The sequence below is a fragment of the Prunus mume genome, linkage group LG2, assembly GCF_029339155.1.
Source record: "Prunus mume cultivar Tortuosa linkage group LG2, ASM2933915v1, whole genome shotgun sequence".
Taxonomy (NCBI): domain Eukaryota; kingdom Viridiplantae; phylum Streptophyta; class Magnoliopsida; order Rosales; family Rosaceae; genus Prunus; species Prunus mume.
The window spans coordinates 26,426,765-26,449,419 of record NC_142699.1 but is presented as its reverse complement, the minus strand read 5'-3'; the positions used below and the strand labels follow the sequence as shown (position 1 = coordinate 26,449,419).

Here is a 22,655-nt window from a genome sequence, read left to right as displayed (position 1 = left end):
TTCCCTTTCATCAAGAGAACAAGAGATTCGAACTTAGAATCTTTTTAATTGAACTGAACTGATACCGAATTTAAATGTTAAACAGACTGATTCAACAAATAAAAAACCTTAAATTTTTGGCTCAACCCAACATCAAATGAAAGTGTGTATAATACCGAGCCGTCTTTGAAGGGGCGCACTCGTGCGGAATTTGGGCCAGCCTGTCCGGTTTTACACCTCTACCTTGCAGCAGACTCCAGTCAAAACCAAAACCCTGAAGTCTGAACGACATGTCGTTAACATAAGCCGCCAATAAGGTTCAAACCATCTTCATTGACAGAAATCCCTGGTGAAGAAACATCACGAACGCTCTTCATGCTCCTCTAACTCCCAAACCATGACCGCAATTACCAACGATGCCATTCCTCACTCCCAACTCGCTCGCCTCCCTGGTCCAATCAGCCTTGTCGACTCAGTCCGCTCGGCTCGGCCGAGCGGCGCATGCCCAGATGATCAGAACCCTCGACACCCCACTCCCTTCCTTCCTCTCCAACCACCTCGTCAACATGTACTCCAAACTCGACCTCCCCGACTCAGCCCAACTCGTCCTCCAACTCAACCCCTCTCGCTCCGTCGTCACCTGGACCGCCCTCATCGCCGGTTCTGTCCAAAACGGTCATTTCGCCTCCGCCATACTCCACTTCGCTAACATGCTCCGCGAGTCTGTCCAGCCCAATGACTTCACCTTCCCCTGCGCCTTCAAGGCCTCTGGGTCTCTCCGCTTGCCTGCCACCGGAAAACAGGTCCATGCGCTTGCGGTTAAGGCCGGGCAGATATGCGATGTCTTTGTTGGCTGCAGTGCTTTTGATATGTACTGCAAAACGGGTCTGCGGGACGAGGCTCGGAAAGTGTTTGATGAAATGCCTGAGAGAAACCTTGCGACGTGGAATGCGTACATGTCTAATGCTGTGCTGGACGGGCGGCCGCTAAATGCAGTTTACAAGTTTATTGAGTTTCTGCGGGCAGGCGGGGAGCCTAATTCGATTACCTTCTGTGCATTTCTCAATGCGTGCTCGGATACGTCGAATTTGGAGCTCGGGAGACAGTTACATGGGTTTGTCATGAGATGCGGGTTTGGGAAAGATGTGTCGGTTTTAAATGGGCTTATTGACTTTTATGGGAAGTGCAGGGAGGTTGGGTCTTCTATGATGGTTTTTGATACAATTGATAAGCGCAATGATGTTTCTTGGTGTTCTTTGGTGGCTGCGTGTGTGCAAAACGATGAGGAGGAGATGGCATGTGAGTTATTTTTGCGGGCTAGGAAAGAAGGGGTTGAGCCGACTGATTTCATGGTTTCGAGTGTTCTAAGTGCTTGTTCTGGGCTTGCATGGCTTGAACAGGGTAGGTCAGTTCATGCAATTGCCGTGAAGGCATGTGTCGAGGGAAATCTCTTTGTTGGGAGTGCACTTGTTGACATGTATGGAAAATGTGGGAGTATAGAAGATGCCAAGCGCGCCTTCAATGGGATGCCTTCAAGGAACTTGATCTCTTGGAACGCGATGGTAGGCGGGTATGCGCATCAAGGACATGCCAACATGGCTTTGGCATTGTTTGAGGAAATGACTGTCCGAAGTCATGAGGTTAAACCCAATTACGTTACCTTGGTTTGTGTATTATCGGCCTGCAGTAGGGCAGGGGCCGTGGAAACGGGGATGCAGATCTTTGAGTCAATGAAAGCAAAGTACGGAATTGAACCAGGGGCAGAGCATTATGCATGTGTTGTGGACTTGCTTGGAAGAGCTGGGATGGTAGAGCGTGCTTATGAGTTTATTACAAAGATGCCAATTTGTCCAACAATTTCCATTTGGGGGGCACTTCTAGGGGCTTGCAAAATGTATAGGAAGACAGAATTGGGGAGGGTTGCAGCTGATAAGTTATTTGAACTTGATCCTAAAGACTCTGGCAACCACGTGATTCTTTCTAATATGTTTGCAGCTGCTGGCAGGTACAAAAAATGCTTACCAAATGTATACTTCTTTGATGGTAGATTCATCATTTTCAATTCCATTAGCATCTGTATGTTGCATAAGCAATGTATACCCAGAATCCTAAGAGGCTAGAAGCTATGGTTTTGAAGCTATGATGTAGGAGCCATAGAGGCGTTGTTTTGCTTTCATTATCGGGGCCCTTTGGCCCCCATATATTTGAACAAACTGATTTATGTTTGACAATGAATGTATTGCAGGTGGGAAGAGGCCACTCTTGTGAGAAAGGAGATGAAAGATGTCGGGATCAAGAAGGGTGCAGGCTACAGTTGGATCGCCGTCAAGAATGCAGTCCACGTCTTCCAAGCGAAGGACACCTCCCACGAAAGGAATTCGGAGATTCAAGCAATGCTAACCAAGTTAAGGAGGGAAATGGAGAAAGCTGGGTACATTGCCGATACCAATTTTGCGCTGTTTGATTTAGAAGAAGAAGAGAAAGTATCAGAAGTTTGGTACCACAGCGAGAAGATTGCCCTTGCTTTTGGCCTCATAGCCATCCCTCCTGGGGTGCCTATAAGGATTACAAAGAACCTTAGGATCTGTGGTGATTGCCATGGTGCAATCAAATTTATCTCAGGCATTGTTGGTAGAGAAATTATTGTGAGAGATAACAATCGCTTTCATCGCTTTAGAGATGGTCATTGCTCGTGTAGGGATTATTGGTGATGAATTGATACCTTCTAACCATTATTTATGTCATTATTATTCTTTCCAAGAAAATTAGATACACAACATCGTAGATTTGCAATGCTCGATTGGTACTTAGCTACATTGTAAAATAACAGGTGAATGATCATTTAGTCTAGTAGCTTGGGTAAATTATGATACTAAATCTTTATTTTGTTGGAAGGAGTTTTAAGTTCGAAATTTGCGGTGGTTGAATGAAAAAGAAGGCCTTGCCCATTGTGTCTACTAAGCAGTGACGTCCCACGACGTCGTTTTCGTATATAAAAAGAAGAAAAAAAAAAAGTAGTCTAAAACAATAAATAGAATACAAGCTACAGCCCCAAACAGATTACCAAACAGGCGATTATAAGAAATGGCGGCATCAGTAGCAGAAGGAGTGAGTCTCAACCATATTTCCAGGGAATCCTCTGATATCAGGCGCCTCGCCAATTTCTACAAAGAGGTTGTTTCTTCAAGCTTCCAATTTTTCCTCTTCATTTTTCTATAATCACTTTAATTTTGACAAGCTAATTGGTGTTGTGGTAGATATTTGGGTTTGAGGAGATAGAGAGCCCAAACTTGGAATTCAAGGTGATATGGCTCAAGGGCCCTGGAGCTTTTGCCTTCCACCTCATCGAGAGGAACCCAGATTACAACCTTCCAGAAGGACCCTGGAGCGCCACGTCACCTGTAGCTGACCCAAGCCATCTCCCCAGAGGCCACCATGTCTGCTTCTCCGTCTCTAATTTCCACTCCTTTGTCCAAACCCTCAAGGTATGCTGCTTTGCATCCATTTTCAACTATCATTTTGGGTTTTTTTTTTATGAATTGAAGATCTTTTATTTTTATTTTTATTGTTGCTAGTTGGATTTGATTTTGGATTATGAATAGGAGTTGAATTTTGCGCAGTTTGATTGTTGAAATTTCAATTGGGTGCTGGTTATGGAATTTTATAGAGTCTAGAAATTTGAATTGCAATCATAGATGATTATTCTATTTGATATAAGCTCTTGTTTTTGTTTGCTTTTCTTCCTCCTTTTTCCCACCCAAAATCTTCAGCATTCTTCTTGCTTCACTTTCCTTTTATTGTCCAGGTTCTTCATTTCCTCTTATATATACTACACACGAAACAGAACACGTATCACATACCTGAAACACAGTGGGCGAGTCTTGACTTCAAAATCAAACTACATAAATAAATTACGGGAGAGCAAAAACCAAAAAAATAAAAAGCATTTTGGCCTTTGTAGACCAAATGTGGGAGTGGGAGATGGCTATTCATCCTCGTGATCTCATCCATTAAGACCATCACCTAATATAAAAATCAATTTTTTTTCTCCCTTTTTTAGCTTGTTTTGTTGGAATGGGAATTGGTAAACTTTAAGAACTTGATTGGTGCAATTTTCTCCCTTAAAAAGAAAATTGGGTTTAAAAAAAGACGCTGAAATAGGTCCGGGCCTTTGTTCAGAAGACGAAGCTTGTGTGTGCCTCTCCTCTGAGCCAACCCTGGTTCAAAACTTTGGCATGTTTTTTTAATATAAAATAATAATAAAAATTATATTTTCCTCCTTTCTATGATGTTCCTAAATTTGGTTGTGCAGGACAAGGGAATTCAGACATTTGAGAAGTCCTTACCTGATGGTAAGATCAAGCAAGTCTTTTTCTTTGATCCCGATGGTAAGCTTTTTTATTCCCAATTATTATATTTTGTTGGTTTCAAGATTAAAACTTAGGGGAGAGCATATTAATAAACTATAATTCATATTTGGATAAGCATGCACTGATCAATTTGTTTTGGAACAAAATGACAAGATCAACATGATCTGTTACGAAACGAATTGAAAAATTAAACAAAGTATCGAATTGCATACCTCATTTTGAAGTTGAAAGATGATTCTGTTGCAGAAAAGTATCTACAATCCTCTGACCTTTTTATGCATACAGATTATATTACACTTGCTTTTCAATCAGTTTTCCCAGTATCTTACTATTGGGAAGAGAAGAATCTTTGTCATTGCTCTCTTCTCAGTTTTTGAATCATACTTCATTGTGCAGGCAATGGATTGGAGGTTGCAGGTCAATGAACTCGACGCCGACACAGAAGGCTGCTCAAATGATCAAGTAGATTCACATGAAGCAGACGATCTGTAAATCTTACAGTACAGACAATAAGTTGCAATGGCTAAAGGCAGTAACTAGTTACTGCCTTTATAAAGGAATTGTAATTCTTATTAACCGTAAGAATCATTTGTACAAGCTTTATATTAAAATACAATGATGAGTTGATGATGAGCTGTCAAATACAGCTGTATAAGATTAGTTACAGATGGCTAACTAACAACAAACTAGTTACTGCCTTTAGCCCCCCTCAAGCTGAAGGGAGGAGAACGCATGTGAGCTTGGAGCGAAGAAGAGAATGTCGGGCAGCGGATAAGGGTTTGGTAAAGACATCAGCAAGCTGATGTTCAGAGGAAACAAATTTAATAGACATGAACCGTTGCTGAACCAATTCCCTTGTAAAGTGATAATCAACCTCCACATGTTTGGTCCGGGCACTAAACACTGGATTGGAAGCAAGATGAATGGCAGATTGATTGTCACACCAGAGAAGTGGAAGAGAAGGTAACTGAAAACCAATGTCTTTGAATAACTTGGACAAATAGAGCAACTCGGCGCAGTCATAGCTGACCACGATACTCGGCCGGAGAACTACGAGACACCGGTTGCTTCTTAGCGAACGAAATTAAATTGGAACCAAGAAAGATACACCAGCCAGGTAGACCTCCGATCAATAGGACAACCAGCCCAATCGGCATCCGTGAAGGCTTGCAAGCCAAAGAGAACCCTTAGTAAACGGACCCCATGTCCGAGTGCCTTTAAGATAACGAAGAATTCGTTTAACAGCACCAAGTGATTAGAACGAGGTGATGCAAGTCTTGACAAACAAGATTAACTTGAGCATAGGATAGGTGGTCTAGTCCAAGTAAGATATTGAAGGGCACCCACAGTAGAGCGATAGAAAGTAACATCTTCAAGAATATCCCAGAATTATCCAACTTGAAAGAACCAAGGGGAGTTGAACAAGAACTAGCCCCAAGAAAATCTGTCTTCTTGAGAAGATCACAGGCATATTTAGTCTGAGAAAGAAACATACCTCGGGCAGATCGTGTGACCTCCAAGCCAAGGAAATAGTGTAAGGGACCAAGATCCTTAACTGGGAACTTTGCCTGAGATGAGAAATAAGAGAGGTACAATCTGTATTGCAGTTTCCAGTGACCAAAATATCATCAACATAGACCAAAACAAGAACAAGAGAGGCACCACTTGACTTAATGAAAAGAGAAGAATCTGCACTGAGAAGATCGAAACCCCAGAGAAACCAAGGCTTTGAACAATTCATCATACCAGGCCCAGGAGCCTGTTTTAAGCCATACAAGGATCTATTGAGTGACAAACAAAATGAGGCCAGTAGGATCGGCAAAACCAGTGGCTGAGACATAAAAACATTTTCCTTCAAAAAACCATGAAGGAAAGCATTACTCACATCCAATTGATTTAAGAACCAATCAAATTGGACTGCCAAAGAAAGAAGAAGTCGATCGTAGTAGGCTTAGCCACAGGACTGAAAGTTTCATGAAAATCCAAGCCTTCCCGCTGATGATACCCCTTAGCAACCAAAGCGAGCCTTGAATTTGTCAAGCAGTACCATCAGGTTTAAACTTAGTGCGAAAAACCCACTTAGAACCAACTAAATTCTGATTTGAAGATAGAGGGACCAAAGTCCAGGTGTTGGTTTGTTCCAAAGCAGCAAGCTCACTCTTCATGGCCTCAACCCACACGGAATGTTTAGCAGCTTGTTTATAGGTAGTGGGAGTGGGAGGAAGAAGAGCAGTAGAATGTAAAGAAGGAGGCAAGGGATGCTTAGTGGCTGTAAGAGCTTTAGGTTTAAAAATACCATGTTTTGAACGAATGATCATAGGATGAGTGTTTTGAACAGGGATAGAAGAAGAAGGAACAGAAAAGGAAGATTGAGAAGGGGGAGAAACAAACGGCACAGAAGAGGGAGGAGAGGAGGAGGATAAGGGACGATAAAGGGGACTCTGAAGGAGAGGAAGTGACCATAGGAAAAGTGAGAGGAATGATAGGAAAAGAAGAAGAAATAGAATCAGAAGAGGAAGAAGAAACAACAGCATGAAAAGGAAAAATAGATTCATGAAAAGTAACATGTCTAGAGACATAAAGACGATTGGTAACAGGATCAAGACAACGAAACCCAGAATGATTAAGACTATAACCCAAAAACACACAAGATAAACTCTTGGGATGTAATTTGGATGGACTGTAAGGTTTTAACCAAGGAAAACATTGGCAACCAAAAATTTTAAGGGAATGATAATTGGGTTTGGAGTGAAATAGTAGTTCAAAAGGAGAGACACGAGAGGAGGTAAAAGGTAGGCGGTTGATAAGGTAAAGGGCAGTGAGAAAGGCATCAACCCAAAACTGAAAAGGAACTTTAGAAGCTGCTAACAAAGTTCTAGCCAATTCAACGATGTGCCTGTGTTTTCGCTCTGCAGCACCATTCTCGGAGTATGAGGCGGCTTAATTGATGAACAATGCCCTCTTGATTAAGAAACTGCTGAAAACTAGAACTTAAGAATTCCCCACCAGAATCACTCCTGAGCATCTTGACTTTAGAGTCCAGCTGGTTTTCCATTTTGGCCTTAAAAGTCTTGAAAATACCAAAAACATCGGATTTGAACTTCATGGGGTAAATCCAAGCATACTTGGTAAAATCATCCAAGAAAAGAACATAGTATTTATATCCCGAAACAGAATGTACAGGACTAGGACCCCAGACATCACTATGCAACAATTCCAAAGGCTTTGTAGTCTTAGAGCCTGAACCATGAAATGGAAGTTTGGATGCCTTTCCTAGCTTACAAGCAGAACAGAGTACATTTGTAGAAAATGAACCAGACAAAGGGAGGTTATTATGACTAATGACTTGCCGAAAAAGCAGAAGCATGAGGATGACCTAATCTCTGATGCCAAGTGAGCAAATCACATTTATTTACCATAAAGGAAGAAGCAGAGCAACTGGTCTTGGCAACAGAGTCAACACTGCAAGTCAACTTGTACATACCTCCTTAAGTGGTGTGGTAAAGCATCTTCTGTGTAACGGATCCTTAATGACAAATTCAGAAGGATAGAGAGTTAGAGAACATTGATTATCCTCTAAGAACTTCTGAACCGATAGTAAATTCTGAGTAATATGAGGAACATGTAAAATATTCCTAAGAGAAAAAATCAGCAGAAGGAGTGGTAATGAAGAACCAATATGCGATATAGGTAAGCGATTACCATCTCCAACTTGCAAAGAATCGAACCCGAGTAAGGAACAGAATTTTGAAGATGGTGTTATCGTGATAACATGAGCGGTAGCCCGGTGTCCATGATCCAAGAGGCAGAAGGAGATTGGGTGTGGATGGACATAATAGCTGAGTACGAGGCGAGGACTGTGAAGAGGAAGTCTGATTGAGAAGGCGACCTAGCTTCCTACAAGTGGCAGCGCCATGGCCACGCTTGTCACAGAATTGACAAACAATAACTCCATGAGAGGAGTGGGAAGAAGAATGTGAGCTGGAAGAAGAGCCGCCATGAGAAAATGGATACGGTGCACGAGAAGAAGATCCAAAAGTAGAATTTTGCTGCCAAGAAAGCAGGAGATGTTGGAAGCAATCCACGATAGCCGAATTCATAGGCGAGACTGAAATTGAGCCTGAAATTGAGGTTGACCAAAGGAGGATTGGCCCTGACCAGGTCCTCTGTGCTTAGAATGGATATGAGATCCACGACCTCTGTGGTGTGGAAAAGCAGCATAAGCATGAAAGGGTTCATGAGTGACCGGCAGAGAAGAACGAGTCTTGCGATGTAGGATCGCGACTTCACGACCAAGTAGGAAACCATGAAGCTCATCGAGAAGACACTAGGTCACTACGAGTTTCAATAGAGGTCACAAAAGAATCATACTCCTCGGAAGACCAGCCGGGATGTAAGCAACAAGATCGAATCGGTGAGAGGTTGGCGGTGCGCCCAAACCAGAAAGCAATTTCCTTCATCTTCTGCGGTATGTGACCATAGACAGATCACCTTTGGTGAGGTTTGAAGACGCGAGCGCAATTGATGAACGCTAGCACGAGAAACTGCGTTTCTCAAGAAGTTCCCAAAGAGCACGCGAGCTCTCAATGCCCACAGTATGAGAGAGAAGATCAGAAGATAATGTGGAGATAATCCAAATCATCAGGCTTTGATCTTTATCATACCAAAGATCAAAGGCTGGATTCTCAATGGTGGAACCTGTAGAGTCAAGAATTGTGCGAGGAGGAGAAGGCTCATCACCGATGGCGAGACCGAGCATCTTGAATTTGCGAAGAATTGGGAGAAAAGATTTTTCCAGAGCAAATAGTTGTTTGCACAAGTTTGATCGGAATCATGCCGGAAATATTCGAATGATGGTGAAAGCTGGAATTGCAGCGAGCAGGAGAAAGAGCAGACTACCCATGAGCAATGGCGTTTGACCTGAAGAAGCATCGAAGCCGCCATGGAAGCAGAGAGGAAGAAGAAAAGTTAGGGTTTGAGAAAGGAAAAAAATAGCAGAGGAGAGAGTGCGGAAGAGAGGATCGAATGGCGATGATACCATAAAGGAATTGTAATTCTTATTAACCGTAAGAATCATTTGTACAAGCTTTATATTAAAATACAATGATGAGTTGATGATGAGCTGTCAAATACAGCTGTATAAGATTAGTTACAGATGGCTAACTAACAACAAACTAGTTACTGCCTTTAATGGCCATTTTCATCCATCCAGTTGTACCTCAAGGGTTCTTGTAGTTATGATGTTAAATGTGTTGTATGCAGCTGTACACCTCAAGTGTCCTTGTATGGATTTGCATACTATGGTTGTTGGATATTTTGATACGGTAGGTGTTGAATGCAGAGTTTATTACCAAGTGACATTTGTTAGTGGCTTGTGCCCTTTGTTTGCTTCTTGGGCTCGATCTGCAACGATGCGTCATTTGAGTTTGAACTTAAGACAATTGGTCTGGAAGTCAAGGTCTGTTTTCACTGAGTTAGACTTTGTTAGCGCCTTTAATTAATTTATATTGGCAAAAATTTAGTAATTTGACTAACCCTAAGAGTTGAAATGGTTACTACAGATTTTGCAAGGGATTTGTTGCTACAGTGAACTAGTTACTCTAGTTTTTGTAATATTTTACTTGTTCCCTTGGCTGGTTTGGTTTAGGTGAATGGAGGATTTCAAACATGTGAACAGTGAACTGGACTGGATAATCCAGTTTTCGAACCGATTTTCCTAAAAAATAAAAAATAAAACCTGACCAAACTAGAACACCAGTTTGGCCGATTTTCAAGTTGATTTGCCGCCCTACAAAAGAGAGATGTGCCATGAAGAACGAAGAAGAAATGAGCTTGTTAAAAGATGGATATGGTTTGAATACTTTAGGTTAATTGTATTCTTCTCCACAAGGAGATATATAGGAGTTTATATGAGTGTTTTATAAGAAAATAGATACAGTAAACAATTAGGACAATATCTCCTAATTATACAAGGATATGTCAACTATATAAAATAAGAAAGTAAATCTCCTAATTAATCAAGGAAATAAATCTTCTTGATTAATTATGATAGCTCACGTCAACACTGGTGCATATGTGTCACTAATGCCCAACTTGGTAAATGAGTCATAAAACACTCTTCCACAAACAGATTTTATTAAGACATCCACCAATTGATCTTCTGATTTTACGAAGGGTAGACAGATGATCTTGTTCCAAATTTTTTCTTTGATGAAATGTATATCCACCTCAACATGTTTAGTTCAATCATGTTGAACTAAATTATGAGCAATATCGATAGCTGACTTGTTGTCACAATGTAACTCCATTGGCTTTTCTGGTTTGAAACCCAATTCTGTCAAAAGTCTTCTGATCCATAATAATTCACAGACTCCTTGAGTCATTCCTCTATATTCTGATTTTGCACTAGACTTAGAAACCACATTTTGTTTTTTACTCTGCCAAGTGACAAGGTTACCTCCAACAAATGTAAAGTAACATGATGTAAAACGTCTTTATCTCTAATAGAACCGGCGCAGTCAACATTTGTATATCCAATAACTTCAAGATTTCCATTCTTGGAGAACATTAGTTCCTTTCCAAGGGCTAACTTTAAGTACCTTAAGATCCGATCAATTATATTCCTATAAGAAACACTGGGAGAATGCATAAATTAACTAACCACACTTACAGCGTATGTAATATCTGGTCTTGTGTGTGCCAAATATATCAACCTTCCAACAATGTGCTAGTATTATTTCTTATTGGTAGGCACCTGGTCCATGTCTTCATACAACTTGTGATTCATCTCAATGTGTGTGTCAGCAGACTAGCATCCAAGCATTCATGTTTCAGTGAGTAAATTCATCACATTCTTCCTTTGAGACAAAAATTTACTAGGTTTTGACCTTGCTACTTAAATTCCGAGGAAGTATTTCAAAGCTCCTAAATCATTTATCTCAAATTTCTAAGACAAATACTTCAACATACATAAATTGTCGGAGAACAAAAACCAAAAAAAGAAAAGAAAAAAAAACATTTTGGCCTTTGTAGACCAATTGATGGAGTGGGAGATAACCATTCATCCTCGTCGCCTCATCCATCAGGAACATTGCTACTAGAAAATCAATATTTTCCCTTTTTTAGCATGTTTTGATGGGATGAGAATTGGTAAACTTTGGTCATGTTTGATATGGAGGATTAGACTGGACTAGCCTAGATTTAGTTAAATAACTAGATTTCATCTTCAATCAAAGAAAATTATGGATGTTGTCTTGTAATTTGAAGGATTAAGGGGGACTATATATTCATATGATGTTATGTCTAAAACTTATCCCCACTAATCGCGTTAAAAATGGTCGAATTAGTAGGATAAGTTTTATGCATCAACCTCTTATAAATGAGCAATGTTAGGCATATATATCATATTTGCATATCACCTTGTGTTACCATCTATCTAATAGAGACGGAGCCCACCAATACAATGGGGCCCACCTTTATTAGAGAAGTGGTACATAAGGTTGTATATATATATATATATATATATATATAAATGTGGTATAACTAGTATTTTCTTGCACAAAAACATCAACAATTCTCTCAGTTTTATAAATAAAAACATACAGATTATACACTACGGTTTGAATCAGTTTTCCCATTATCTACTAGTAAGAGAAGAGTCTTTGTCATCCCTTTCCTCTCAGTTTTTAATCATACTTCATTTTGTAGAGCCAATGGGTTGGAGGTTACAGGTCAATGAATTCCACACCGACACAGAGGGCTGCTCCAAATGGTTGAGTATATTGAAATGAAGGATGATATCTTCCAGTACAAAACAATAAGTGGCAATCTTCCTCTATGCAGCTGTTCCTCAAGTGTTGTTGTATTTATAATGTTAAATAAGTTGTATGCAGCTAAGTGCTGTCGTATTTGTGAATGACCTCGGTTGCCATCCTAGCTTAGGATGAGCCGATATGGTATGATTGTTGGATATATTTTGATATGGTAGATGTTGATATTGTTTGTGGCTTTTGCTCTTTGTTCGCTCTTGGGCTCGATCTGCAATCCTTGCATCACAAGCAATGTCTGCTTTGCCTTGAACTTTATTTGGCTTTTTAAAAACCTAGTAATTTGATTAAGCATCTCCCTCAATTTAACATGGAATTTTTAGCATGTATGAAGAATAATAGAGACTCATGCCAACCGAAATATTAAATCTAACATGGAATAACATGTCTCGTTTCTCCTCTTATTTTTGAATATTTGACTTCGTGATATTATTTGATTATTTTTTTCAATTAATGGGCCTATAAGGTAATGAACAAATCAACACTAATGTGATAAAATCAAGTTTTAATTTAACATATCGAGTGGAATGTAAAACTTAGGGGGGTATTTTTGATTACCACTTTTACTTAAGATATATCATTACCACCATTCTCAATACTTAACACGTGTCTATTGACATAATGATAACCATGATTTCATAAATACAAAGTAAAAAGTTAACTATATAGTTATGCCAATAAACACATACAAGTGTTGAAAAGAATAATAAAAATATACCTTAAATTAAAATAGTGAGTAAAAATATTTCCAAAACATATATATATATACCAAATTGCCGTCAAACCTTTGAATCCTTATCCTTATTAGGCTCGGATGTTTCTTGTTTAATAATTATGCAATTAGAATATTAAATAGATACTGCATATGTGTGGTCTCGGTGGATCTTGACCTCTCTTTGGTCTTTGTTAATGCAAGTTCAACTTTACCAAAAATATAAAAAAAAAGTCCTTGAAGATTTCGAAAGGAAATAATATATTTCAAAATGCACCCTAATCTGATAAGCCGAACGCATACATGACAGGTGTCGCGGAGCTTCTAGTCGGTCTGCGGAGTGTTCTTACCAGAATTGCAAACACAGAGCCACATGCTACCACGTGTACTGCTACAAACAAAACTGTCCTGGCTTTTCTCTTGACACGTGTGTCAACAAAACCACGTGGCAATTACGCTCCACAACTATATCGGGATATATGTTAACTCTCCCAATCTTCCCTAACTTTAAGTACTTCCGTAGATGGTGTATATCAAATCTAAGCTTAGCTAGTCGATCTCTCAGGCACCAAAAGCCTTTGCAAAAGCTTGTAATTGGGATCTCAAACTGATACAACAAAATGAGCCAGGAACAGCCACGGAGGCCTCAGGAAGACGAACAGCAGGACAAGCCGCAGCCCATCAAATACGGCGACGTCTTTTCCGTCTCTGGGGACCTCGCAAAGAAGCCCATTGCACCACAAGATGCTAACATGATGCAGACCGCTGAGACCATGGTGTTTGGGCGGACCCAGAAGGGCGGTCCGGCCGCTGTCATGCAGTCGGCGGCCACCCGAAACGAAAGATCCGGCCTTGTTCGCCATGACCAGGCCACGGATGTTGGTGGAAATGAAGGTGTCACTGTCACAGAGACTGATGTCCCTGGAAGCCGCATCGTCACTGAAGCAGTTGGTGGACAGGTTTCCCTCTCATCTCTTGCTAAAGCTTGATCTGATTTGCTATGTTTGATCAATTCGAAAATCAATACTTTTTTATTATGTTGTTCATACCATTTGAACACATTATATATTATGTTATTCATACTTATTCCGCACGTTATATATTATATTATACACTGCGTACCATGTTATATATGTTATGTTATCATACTGTGATTTGTCAATTTATTGATCAGCTAAATTTAATTTTATAATTGTCAATACTATTTAACTAACATGTAGTGGATACTAATTTCAAGATGTAACATGTTACGTCAAACAATAAAATTTGGACTATTGTTCTTTTGCATATATATTTTAGGTCCGATTCTTTTATGATATCAGATCAGTAGCTTGACAATATACAAACATAACATACGATATGTTGCAAGGTTCAATTTGGACTATTGACCATTGAGTGAACCTTTTACATGTAACATCAAGTTTTCAATGTGTGTTGAATGGATAAAGGGTGACCCTTTTGTTTTTGGGTGTGGTTAGGTGATTGAGCAGTATGTGCAGCCCACGCCGGTGGCGCAGGTAGCTGCGGGGGGATTTATGGAGCAGAACGCAATCACTATCGGGGAAGCACTGGAAGCGTCCGCCCAAACAGCCGGTGATAAGCCAATTGATCAAAGTGATGCCGCAGCCATTCAGGCTGCGGAGGTGAGAGCCACGGGCAGCAATGTGATAAGCCCAGGTGGGCTAGCTGCCATGGCTCAATCTGCGGCAGCATACAATGCCGGGACTCTGCGGGAGCAGGACAAGATCAAGCTCACAGATGTCCTCTCGGTAAGTCGGACATTTCATCATACGGTTTATGACTACTAGGTACGTGGGTTGTTGTGGGCTGAGGTGTATGATGGAAGTTTTGTGTGGTTTTGCCTGGTGAAGGGTGCTACTGGGAAACTGCCCGCGGACAAGGCGGCGACAAGGCAGGATGCTGAAGGAATTGCGAGTGCTGAGCTCCGAAACAACCCGGAAATGGGAACGCGTCCTGGGGGAGTGGCGGCTTCCGTGACCGCAGCTGCAAGGCTCAATGAGAATATAAAGATGTGATTTCCTGCTGTGTCCACTTGACTAAGTAGCAGTGCCTGTGGTGGAAGTATATATCTATGTAAATTAAGCACCGGGTTTAAACTTCAAAATAGTCGTGCTAGTAGTACATGCCAGAGTCTAGTTTCCTTTATGTTTTGCAAACAATCAACGGCTTGAATGGGCTTTTAAACATGGCCCTTTCACCAAGCTATCGTTGATTTTTTTGTACCGTGTATAAAAAACAATCAACGCAACGCAAGGAGAATAAATTTCCTTTTTTGTACTGTGAGACGCTTACATGTATTACTTAAAAGCCGACCTTGACAGAATAAATTTCTAAGTAGGAAGCTTCAAATTGATATGTATATAAGAAGGAGAATAAATTTCTAAGTAGGAAGCTTCAAATTGATATGTATATAGGAAGGAGTGGTATTGTCAGTTGCGTGTGGGCCGGAGAGAACATGCCCATACATGCATCTACTACAGTTAGATTAGGTATTTGCATTATGGATGCGTGCGCGACTGATTGTAGCAAAATTCAAAGAGCATCTGCAATAGTTATTTAATAGTTCATTTCAGTTCAATAGTTTAATTTATTGAATTTTTTTGACAATTATTGAACTAAATTGTAGTTTCACTTGCAGTGGAGTTCAATAGCTTACAAATTAAAAACTATATTTTAAAAATATATATCTTTTTAAATAATTGAGTAAAATAAAATGAATAAAGTTAATTACAATAAGAATTATACAATTAAAATGGTTTCAAAGAGATCTTTAAAAAGAAACCAATTTTGAATATATAATAACAAAATTTTCTTTAGTTTCTGACAACATTATATTAACACTTTTTTTTTATGAAGAATTGAAAGTTGATTTTAAATGGGAACACATTAGAGTTATTATAAGAGAGAGGCTGTAGAGTTATTATGGTAGGTCAGCTTATTGAAATGAATTTCATTTCAGAGTTCATTTTATTGACGTATGAAATGAAATATTGATCTATGAAATGAACTGAACTTTACCACTGCAAGTCAAAAGTTCAATTTATTGAAATAAAATTGAAATGACCGTCACCATGGCAGATGCTCTAATGGAAGCCTATGGGTTTAAGACATCAGACGGTACCGCCTATAAAATTCTGAAAATATATAATCCGAAGGAGAGGGAGGGCCTAGTGAGTTAAACATAGTTGGTCACGACATAATGGCGATATGGCCAGTACAGACAAATAATTAATATCTCTACTAATTACGTTATTAAAAAGCAACTGAGCAAGGACAATTATATAGGTGAATGAGGGGGACCTATGGCGCGGTTATATTTCCATGAGTAACGAAGAATCCAAAAGGTGAAAGTGAGTTTGGAAGATGTTGGTTTCCTGGAAGAGGAAAAGCATAAAAGCATTCGTGTGATATAAGCCATACAAAACATACAGGTGACGTTAGGTAGCTAGCTGAAGCACAACATGCACTGACCGAAAGATGGCAGTTTTTGTTCCCAAACATTGCCATGTAGCCTCACTGGCAATATTGATAAGATCCTTGTTTTTTTCTTAATAAATCAATCAAATCATTTGCAGGGAATTTGGTTTTGTTGCATGATGTGGAAGTATATAATCGTTGGTGTTTTATGTAGCTTGATGATTGTCTTGTATGAAATTGGTGGAGCCTATAATTTGTAGTGGTTCTACCGTCTAATTTTCTATTAGATTCAACCTAATTTTAGGTTAAATAATGACTAATTTGCCCTCATATTTAACCGAAAGATTGACAAAATGTAACGGTATGACCAATGGAGCTAATAATATAGAGTTGATGGACCATTTGAACTAATAATTTAATTGAGGGACCAAAATGTAAATCGAGTATAAGTTTGAGGACCGTTTGAGTAATTTACCCTAATTTAAAGGAAAACTCAAACATTATGGTATAAATCATATTTCTTGGAAGGAAAAAAATGATGGATTTCGCTGATGACTAATTTTTATTTGCCACTTGATACAAGGATCAAATCCGTAGAATGGTGCATTTTTTTCACCAAATTATCTATAAACATAATATATTAATAAATTTTATTCTTATCGTAATGTACACATTTCGTTACATAAGCAAAGAAGACATCAGTTTGATGTACATTATTGGTCTATTGAAAAGTGAAATGATTGGATGCGTACGATCGATGTTGCAACTAAAAGTTGATGGAATGAGAGCAAAACCACAAGTAGCTCTAGGTTCATTTGAAGCTGAGGTGTATGCTTTGAGCTTTTCTACCATATAACATTGAATATTCGTGCAATCATGACCATAAATCAGCAGAGAAGGACTGGTGGGGTGGCCGGGGTTGAGGAGCGCCATTGATTTGGTTGCAGTTACTCAAATAATGGTGGACCAGAAGTGATGACCTTTTCAAAGTAGGCATAGCTAGTACGCCAAAAGCAAGAAAAAAAATGTTTTCCAACTTCAATAGGGTTAAGACCATGTTGGGTCTGCAACTTTTTAAAGGATAAAAAGGACAGTCTTAATTCTTCCTCTTTCCTACCAAGAATATTTAGTTTTCTTGCAAGCAATCAAATTTGAAATTGATCAATGCAATAGGGCAAACTAACGCTTCTAGAAATCTTTGATTTGCATTCCAGTTTCTTTAATTAGTAGTTATGTACCTATGTCACGGATTGTTATATTACTATTATCATTATTATTTGCTTAACATTTTCAGAAGAGGAAAGACGCACTGTTTTAATTCCTGACTTCTATATGTTTACGTGACATCTTTTTTTAGAGGAAATCCTAAATCAAGTAATTTTATTGTAATCGATAAAACTTGAATTTTTATGCAATTAATGTTCCTTTTGAGTGGTTGTGGAAGCTTGGGAGCTAACTTTGAAATTGAATTTCTTAGTAGGCTTTTGTTTTCTCTCTTTTGCTTTGCATTCAATCTGAATTAATAGATCTATCTCCAACCCACATACACCAAACCATCCGAGACAAAGCACATGTGGTTATAGCGAATAATCTCCTAAATAGTATTTCTTACAACGTGTACTATTTTAACCGATACCTAATATGCCAAAAAAGATCATATGAAATCTAAGCGTATCCACTTTAGCAGTAGAAGGATAAGTGAATCCTTTGCTTCAATTTGACTTTTAATACAAACTTTTAACATCTTTATATTAAGAAAATTGATTTATAAAAAAAAGGCATCCTAAATCGAGTAGAGGATGCTTGCATGTACCCTATATTTGTAAAAGAATTAATAATTAAATATGAATATGGTTGAAAGTCAATCTTTATACTGACTTATAATTGAGTGATGTTCAACCCGCATTTCATTTTCTGGAAGTAGATTCTGGAACTTCCCTAAAGTTTGCAAGTGTATGAGAAAATTTGCAATGGTATGACTTTTTTTGTAAATGTAATCTTCGTTGAAATAAACAATTAGTTGTATTATATTTACCGATCACATTAAGATATATCATATAATTACAGTATATTAACAATTAATGTATCTAATATGAATTATTGTACATTTTTTTTTAACTTGTAGTCTGTGCAAATGTGAAGATAAAAAGTCTTACATTGGAAAGTTGAGAAACCTAATAAGGGCTTATAAGGAGTTGGGCTACTCCTCCCATTGCCAATTGATTTTGGGATGAAATCTCAACTTCCTTCATAGTCAACGAGAAAGAGAGAAGTTTTACTTATCTAAAAATATATTATTGGTATAAATAAAATAAAACAAATTAAGAGACAAAACACACGGTCTCACGATTCTCACCCTCCCTTTCCTGTCCTATGGACTTTTGGAGTGCTCTCTCTCTCTCTCTTCTCAAATAAAAGCCAACTTCTACTGTTTATTTGATCTTTAACTCTCATTCAGGTTCAGCTCATAATTCCCACAACCCACAACAATAAACAACTCACTCTCTCTCTCTCTCTCTCTCTCTCTCTCTCTCTCTCTCTCAAAAGATGTCCAAAATCATGTGGAAGAATTTATGCTTCCCCAATTTCATCAAATGCCTACCCACAATCCAAGCTCCACCTGATCAACCCTCTAACCAAAACTCACCACCCCTTCCCTCCACCACCACCACATGTACATCTCTCCTCATCAAAAACTACAACACCCTCTATGACTTCAACTTGATCAACTCCTCCTCCTCCAAGTCCCTCACACCCTCCTCCTCCTCCTCCTCCGCCGACGAAGTCCACACTTCCTCCTCTGATTCAGACTCCGACCTCTCTCCTCCCGATTTCGCCACCATCTTCGCCTCCCAACGCTTCTTCTTTTCCTCTCCGGGCCGCTCCAACTCCATCACCGAGTCTCCACACACAACCACCACCAAACCCAACAAGCCTCATCACAAAACAACGTTGGTCACCAAAGGCGTGCGCGTTCGCAAGTTCTCCTCAAACCCTTACTTGGACTTCAGGCGCTCCATGGAGGAAATGCTTGAAGCTAATAGAGATCATCACATGTTGGTGGGCCATGATCATCATCATCATAGCACAAGTGATGACGTGGAGTATCTACATGAGCTGCTTTTGTGCTACCTCTCACTCAATCCCAAACATGCCCACAAGGACATTATCAGCGCCTTCACTGACCTTGTCATCTGCGTGCTGTCTGCTAACTCGTCAGGGACAGCTTTAGCCGCCGATGACCGTTGAGAAAACCTCCAAACGCATTAGCGGCGGTGGTCCTTGTCTTTTGCGGATGGTTAATAGTCATGTAACGGTTGTCGAAAAACGAAGAAAAAACGACAAAGGAAGAAAAGGGCGTTTGTCTTTGCTCCTTCTCTTTGTGAGTTTTCAAGGTATGTGTCATGTTTCATGTATGAGGACAAAGGAAAAATGTGTATTCTGATGATCAGAAAACCAAGGAAGCGTGGGATGTGTTGAGGTCTCGAGATGAATGTTTATAATTTTTCTTTTAAATTTTGTTCTAGTGTATTAGTTAATTTGTTGAATTGTTGTGTAGAAACAAAATGTGTTCTGTTTTTATTAAAAAAAAAATACATGTTGAATGTTTTTCATTGGCAAATGGTAATTGGCGACTTGGTGGTCCTGCTAACAATAAGTCCCTGCATGTCGGGGATTTTTTCACATGTAACAATGAGGGAACTCTTAATTAATCAACTAATTAATTAATTAAAGTTAGTGATCACTGATTCGTTAATTTTATAACTTAGAGATATAGTTTGTTGCAAATGTAGTTTAGACCAGTCAATTAAGGCTGTGTGCCTCCTTTGCATCCAAATTCGATCTATTTTCCCGTACATTAGAATAGTTTAGAATATCACTTTGTCAAAAAAAAAAAAAAAAAAACAAATGACATGATTTGTTGAGTATGCAGCACGGACAGTGAATGATTTTAAAAATCACATCAAACTCGGCCTAAATAAATAAAATAATTTAATTCCTAAAATTTAGAAGTTGGTATCTTCTAACGGTGTGCCTCCCCCTAAAATATGCATGAATGAGAGAAAAAATGGAACATTGTTGCTTAAGGAGAGTGTTGGAATTGTTATGTGTGGTCAATTAGGGTGACTCGTACTCTGTTTTTTCTTTCTCTAGATTTTTCTATTTCTTAATATGGTATTGTATGCGTACCTGTAAATTGATGAATTTTCTTGATTTTACTAGCATTCGGATTAAGTTTTAATTAAACAGATCAAATTAAGATCAAGGATTAAAATATCGGCCGTGTAGATAATATCGGGCCTCCAATTTACGGATATTTCGGAGGATATATCGTTATCGTTTTAGGTTTCGGGAAAAAATCAACAAAAATGACAGATATAGGCATTGAAACACATAATTTTTGTGTAAAACTTTCATAGATGTTATGTACATTATCAATGAATGTATTGAACAAATAAAACTCAAAATTTACTAATAATAAGATATACATATGATGAAATATGTCATGTAATGCGCATTAATGAAAATTTTGAAAATAATATGTTAATTAGAATGAATAAACCATGCATAAATCCATAGTTTGTTTAAACATTGTATTACAATTTAGATAAGTGTCCATCTACATAAATGAAGAGCTTCAATGAGGTTCAAACAATGAGGAACAACTATCTAGATTCATACAATAGTCATACAAAGTCATGTAACCCGAGCAGTTTGTAAGTCATGTTTGAACATAGTGCGCATAGGTCTCTCTTGAGCTCCCTATTGTCCTCACATATATGGGATAGTTAGGATTAACCAACTAGTAGGTCCATAATTTTTTTTATCATCTTGAGCTTCATAACTAGTTCCACTATAATTAGACATGACATAAACATAGACATAGACATCATAAGATTCATTTGAGTTAGTACTAGGTCTAGTTCCTATGCTCATAGATCCAAAACTGAACGCCATGTCCTCTTCAGATGGATTGGAGATATGTGGGTAGTGGACTGTGCATAGATTCTTCATATTAATAAATTATAGGGTTTTGAGCAAGGATTAGCTATTTTTGGGTTTCAATTTGCTTTAATTGCCTTCAAAACTTCTGAATTTTTTTTGGGTTCTGTTATGGGTATCGGGAAATATCGGGGATATCGGCAAAATATAGGGAATATCGGACTTATTGGGATATATTCGAAGATATGGCCTTAAGTTTGAAAATATATATCGGCAGATATATCGATGTAGATATTTCAATCCTTGATTAAGATTAACGTAAGATAGCAAGACTGAGTCTTTTTGTTTTGTTTTTTTTTGGGGGTAATGACAAAACTTTCATTGGCTTGGAGCATCGATTATGAGGCTCACTCAAAGCCCTACCAAAATGAAGCCAAGAAAAATTGCATGCTTTGCATTGAAATTTGGAAGGATCGATATCATGCATGAAATGATATGTATTTTTTCCGCTCTGAAATCCGTGTACAAATCACTGAGCAAAAGCATTGTGAAACCCGAAGTTTGCTAGTGGTAAAGAAGCAGGTTAATTTTTGTTCATCAGTGTGGGTTTACTTTATTCCTTTTTGTTCATAGACAGAAATGGCGAGACAAACAAAGGGGATCCAAGGAGAGTTTTCCAACAACTACAAGAAAAGAAGGAAATGCTTTCATATATTTTATACTATAAATACTTAATCTTAAAGTTGGTTGGGTTTAGGTAAGATTAATACCAGACCATTTGTCTTTAAGTGGGATTTGCTTCATTTTATTAAGAGAGGTTCGTGCTTCATTTTGCAACAATTTCTAACATGTGCAGTAGGTTGTAGGTGGAGGATGATCAGAACCCAAAAAAGCAAAAAGAAAAACAAGTTGGAGAGATAGCCATAAACGAGTAGGCCAAATCATATAGGATCATGTAGGAGAATCTTGGCACTGCCTATTTGGTTTTCTTTACTTTTCAGGAAAGGTTTCTTTATTATTTGGACAAAAAAACAAGAACAGGAACAAGATCAAAGATTCTTTTTGTGGCATTTTAAGAAATCATGCGTATAATTAACAACTGGGGAATATGTGCACAACTATATATGTCTTGTCTGCGTGTTTTGTAGATTAGTGAGATGATAAAGATTTGTGTGCTTATTAGTATTTGCAAAAACTAAAATATTCTACGTGACGACATATGAACACGTACACCTTCTATTTACATTACAGAACAAGGATTAATAGAGTGATGACATAGAAAATATAATACAAATTAGATAGAGAAGTTGGATCATCTTTTTGTTAGTAATGATTAACTTTTAAACCATCAAGTCCTTCACCAAATCAAGTCCAAACGAGTCCAGG

General features: G+C 38.5%; 3 protein-coding genes and 1 pseudogene across 4 annotated transcripts; all 4 read left to right on the top strand.

The window, feature by feature from the left end:
* The first annotated feature begins 284 nt into the window (after positions 1-284).
* LOI1 (Pentatricopeptide repeat (PPR) superfamily protein) lies at positions 285-2,876 on the top strand. Its single transcript, XM_008226083.3, has 2 exons — positions 285-1,984; positions 2,225-2,876. Exons 1-2 carry the CDS (start codon positions 396-398, stop codon positions 2,688-2,690), a joined length of 2,055 nt encoding a protein of 684 aa, XP_008224305.2. The 5' UTR covers positions 285-395; the 3' UTR covers positions 2,691-2,876.
* Positions 2,877-2,992: 116 nt separating this feature from the next.
* LOC103324048 (Lactoylglutathione lyase / glyoxalase I family protein) lies at positions 2,993-9,703 on the top strand. Of its 2 annotated transcripts, XR_016124490.1 has the most exons (5): positions 2,993-3,153; positions 3,237-3,464; positions 4,292-4,367; positions 4,746-4,873; positions 9,545-9,703. XR_016124490.1 is itself a non-coding variant. In XM_089046938.1 (4 exons), the coding sequence occupies exons 1-4, from the start codon at positions 3,064-3,066 to the stop codon at positions 4,772-4,774; spliced, it is 423 nt and encodes a 140-aa protein (XP_088903064.1). In that variant the 5' UTR covers positions 2,993-3,063; the 3' UTR covers positions 4,775-5,004. The 2 variants fall into 2 exon arrangements, 1 of the variants encoding a protein (XP_088903064.1); XM_089046938.1 differs by lacking the exon at positions 9,545-9,703 and having other exon boundaries at positions 4,746-5,004.
* A 3,697-nt stretch (positions 9,704-13,400) lies between these two features.
* LOC103324049 (late embryogenesis abundant protein D-34-like) lies at positions 13,401-15,186 on the top strand. Its single transcript, XM_008226085.3, has 3 exons — positions 13,401-13,846; positions 14,366-14,656; positions 14,759-15,186. The coding sequence occupies exons 1-3, from the start codon at positions 13,508-13,510 to the stop codon at positions 14,921-14,923; spliced, it is 795 nt and encodes a 264-aa protein (XP_008224307.2). The 5' UTR covers positions 13,401-13,507; the 3' UTR covers positions 14,924-15,186.
* Positions 15,187-18,711: 3,525 nt separating this feature from the next.
* Positions 18,712-19,939, top strand: LOC103324050 (transcription repressor OFP12-like; annotated as a pseudogene).
* Positions 19,940-22,655: the final 2,716 nt, after the last annotated feature.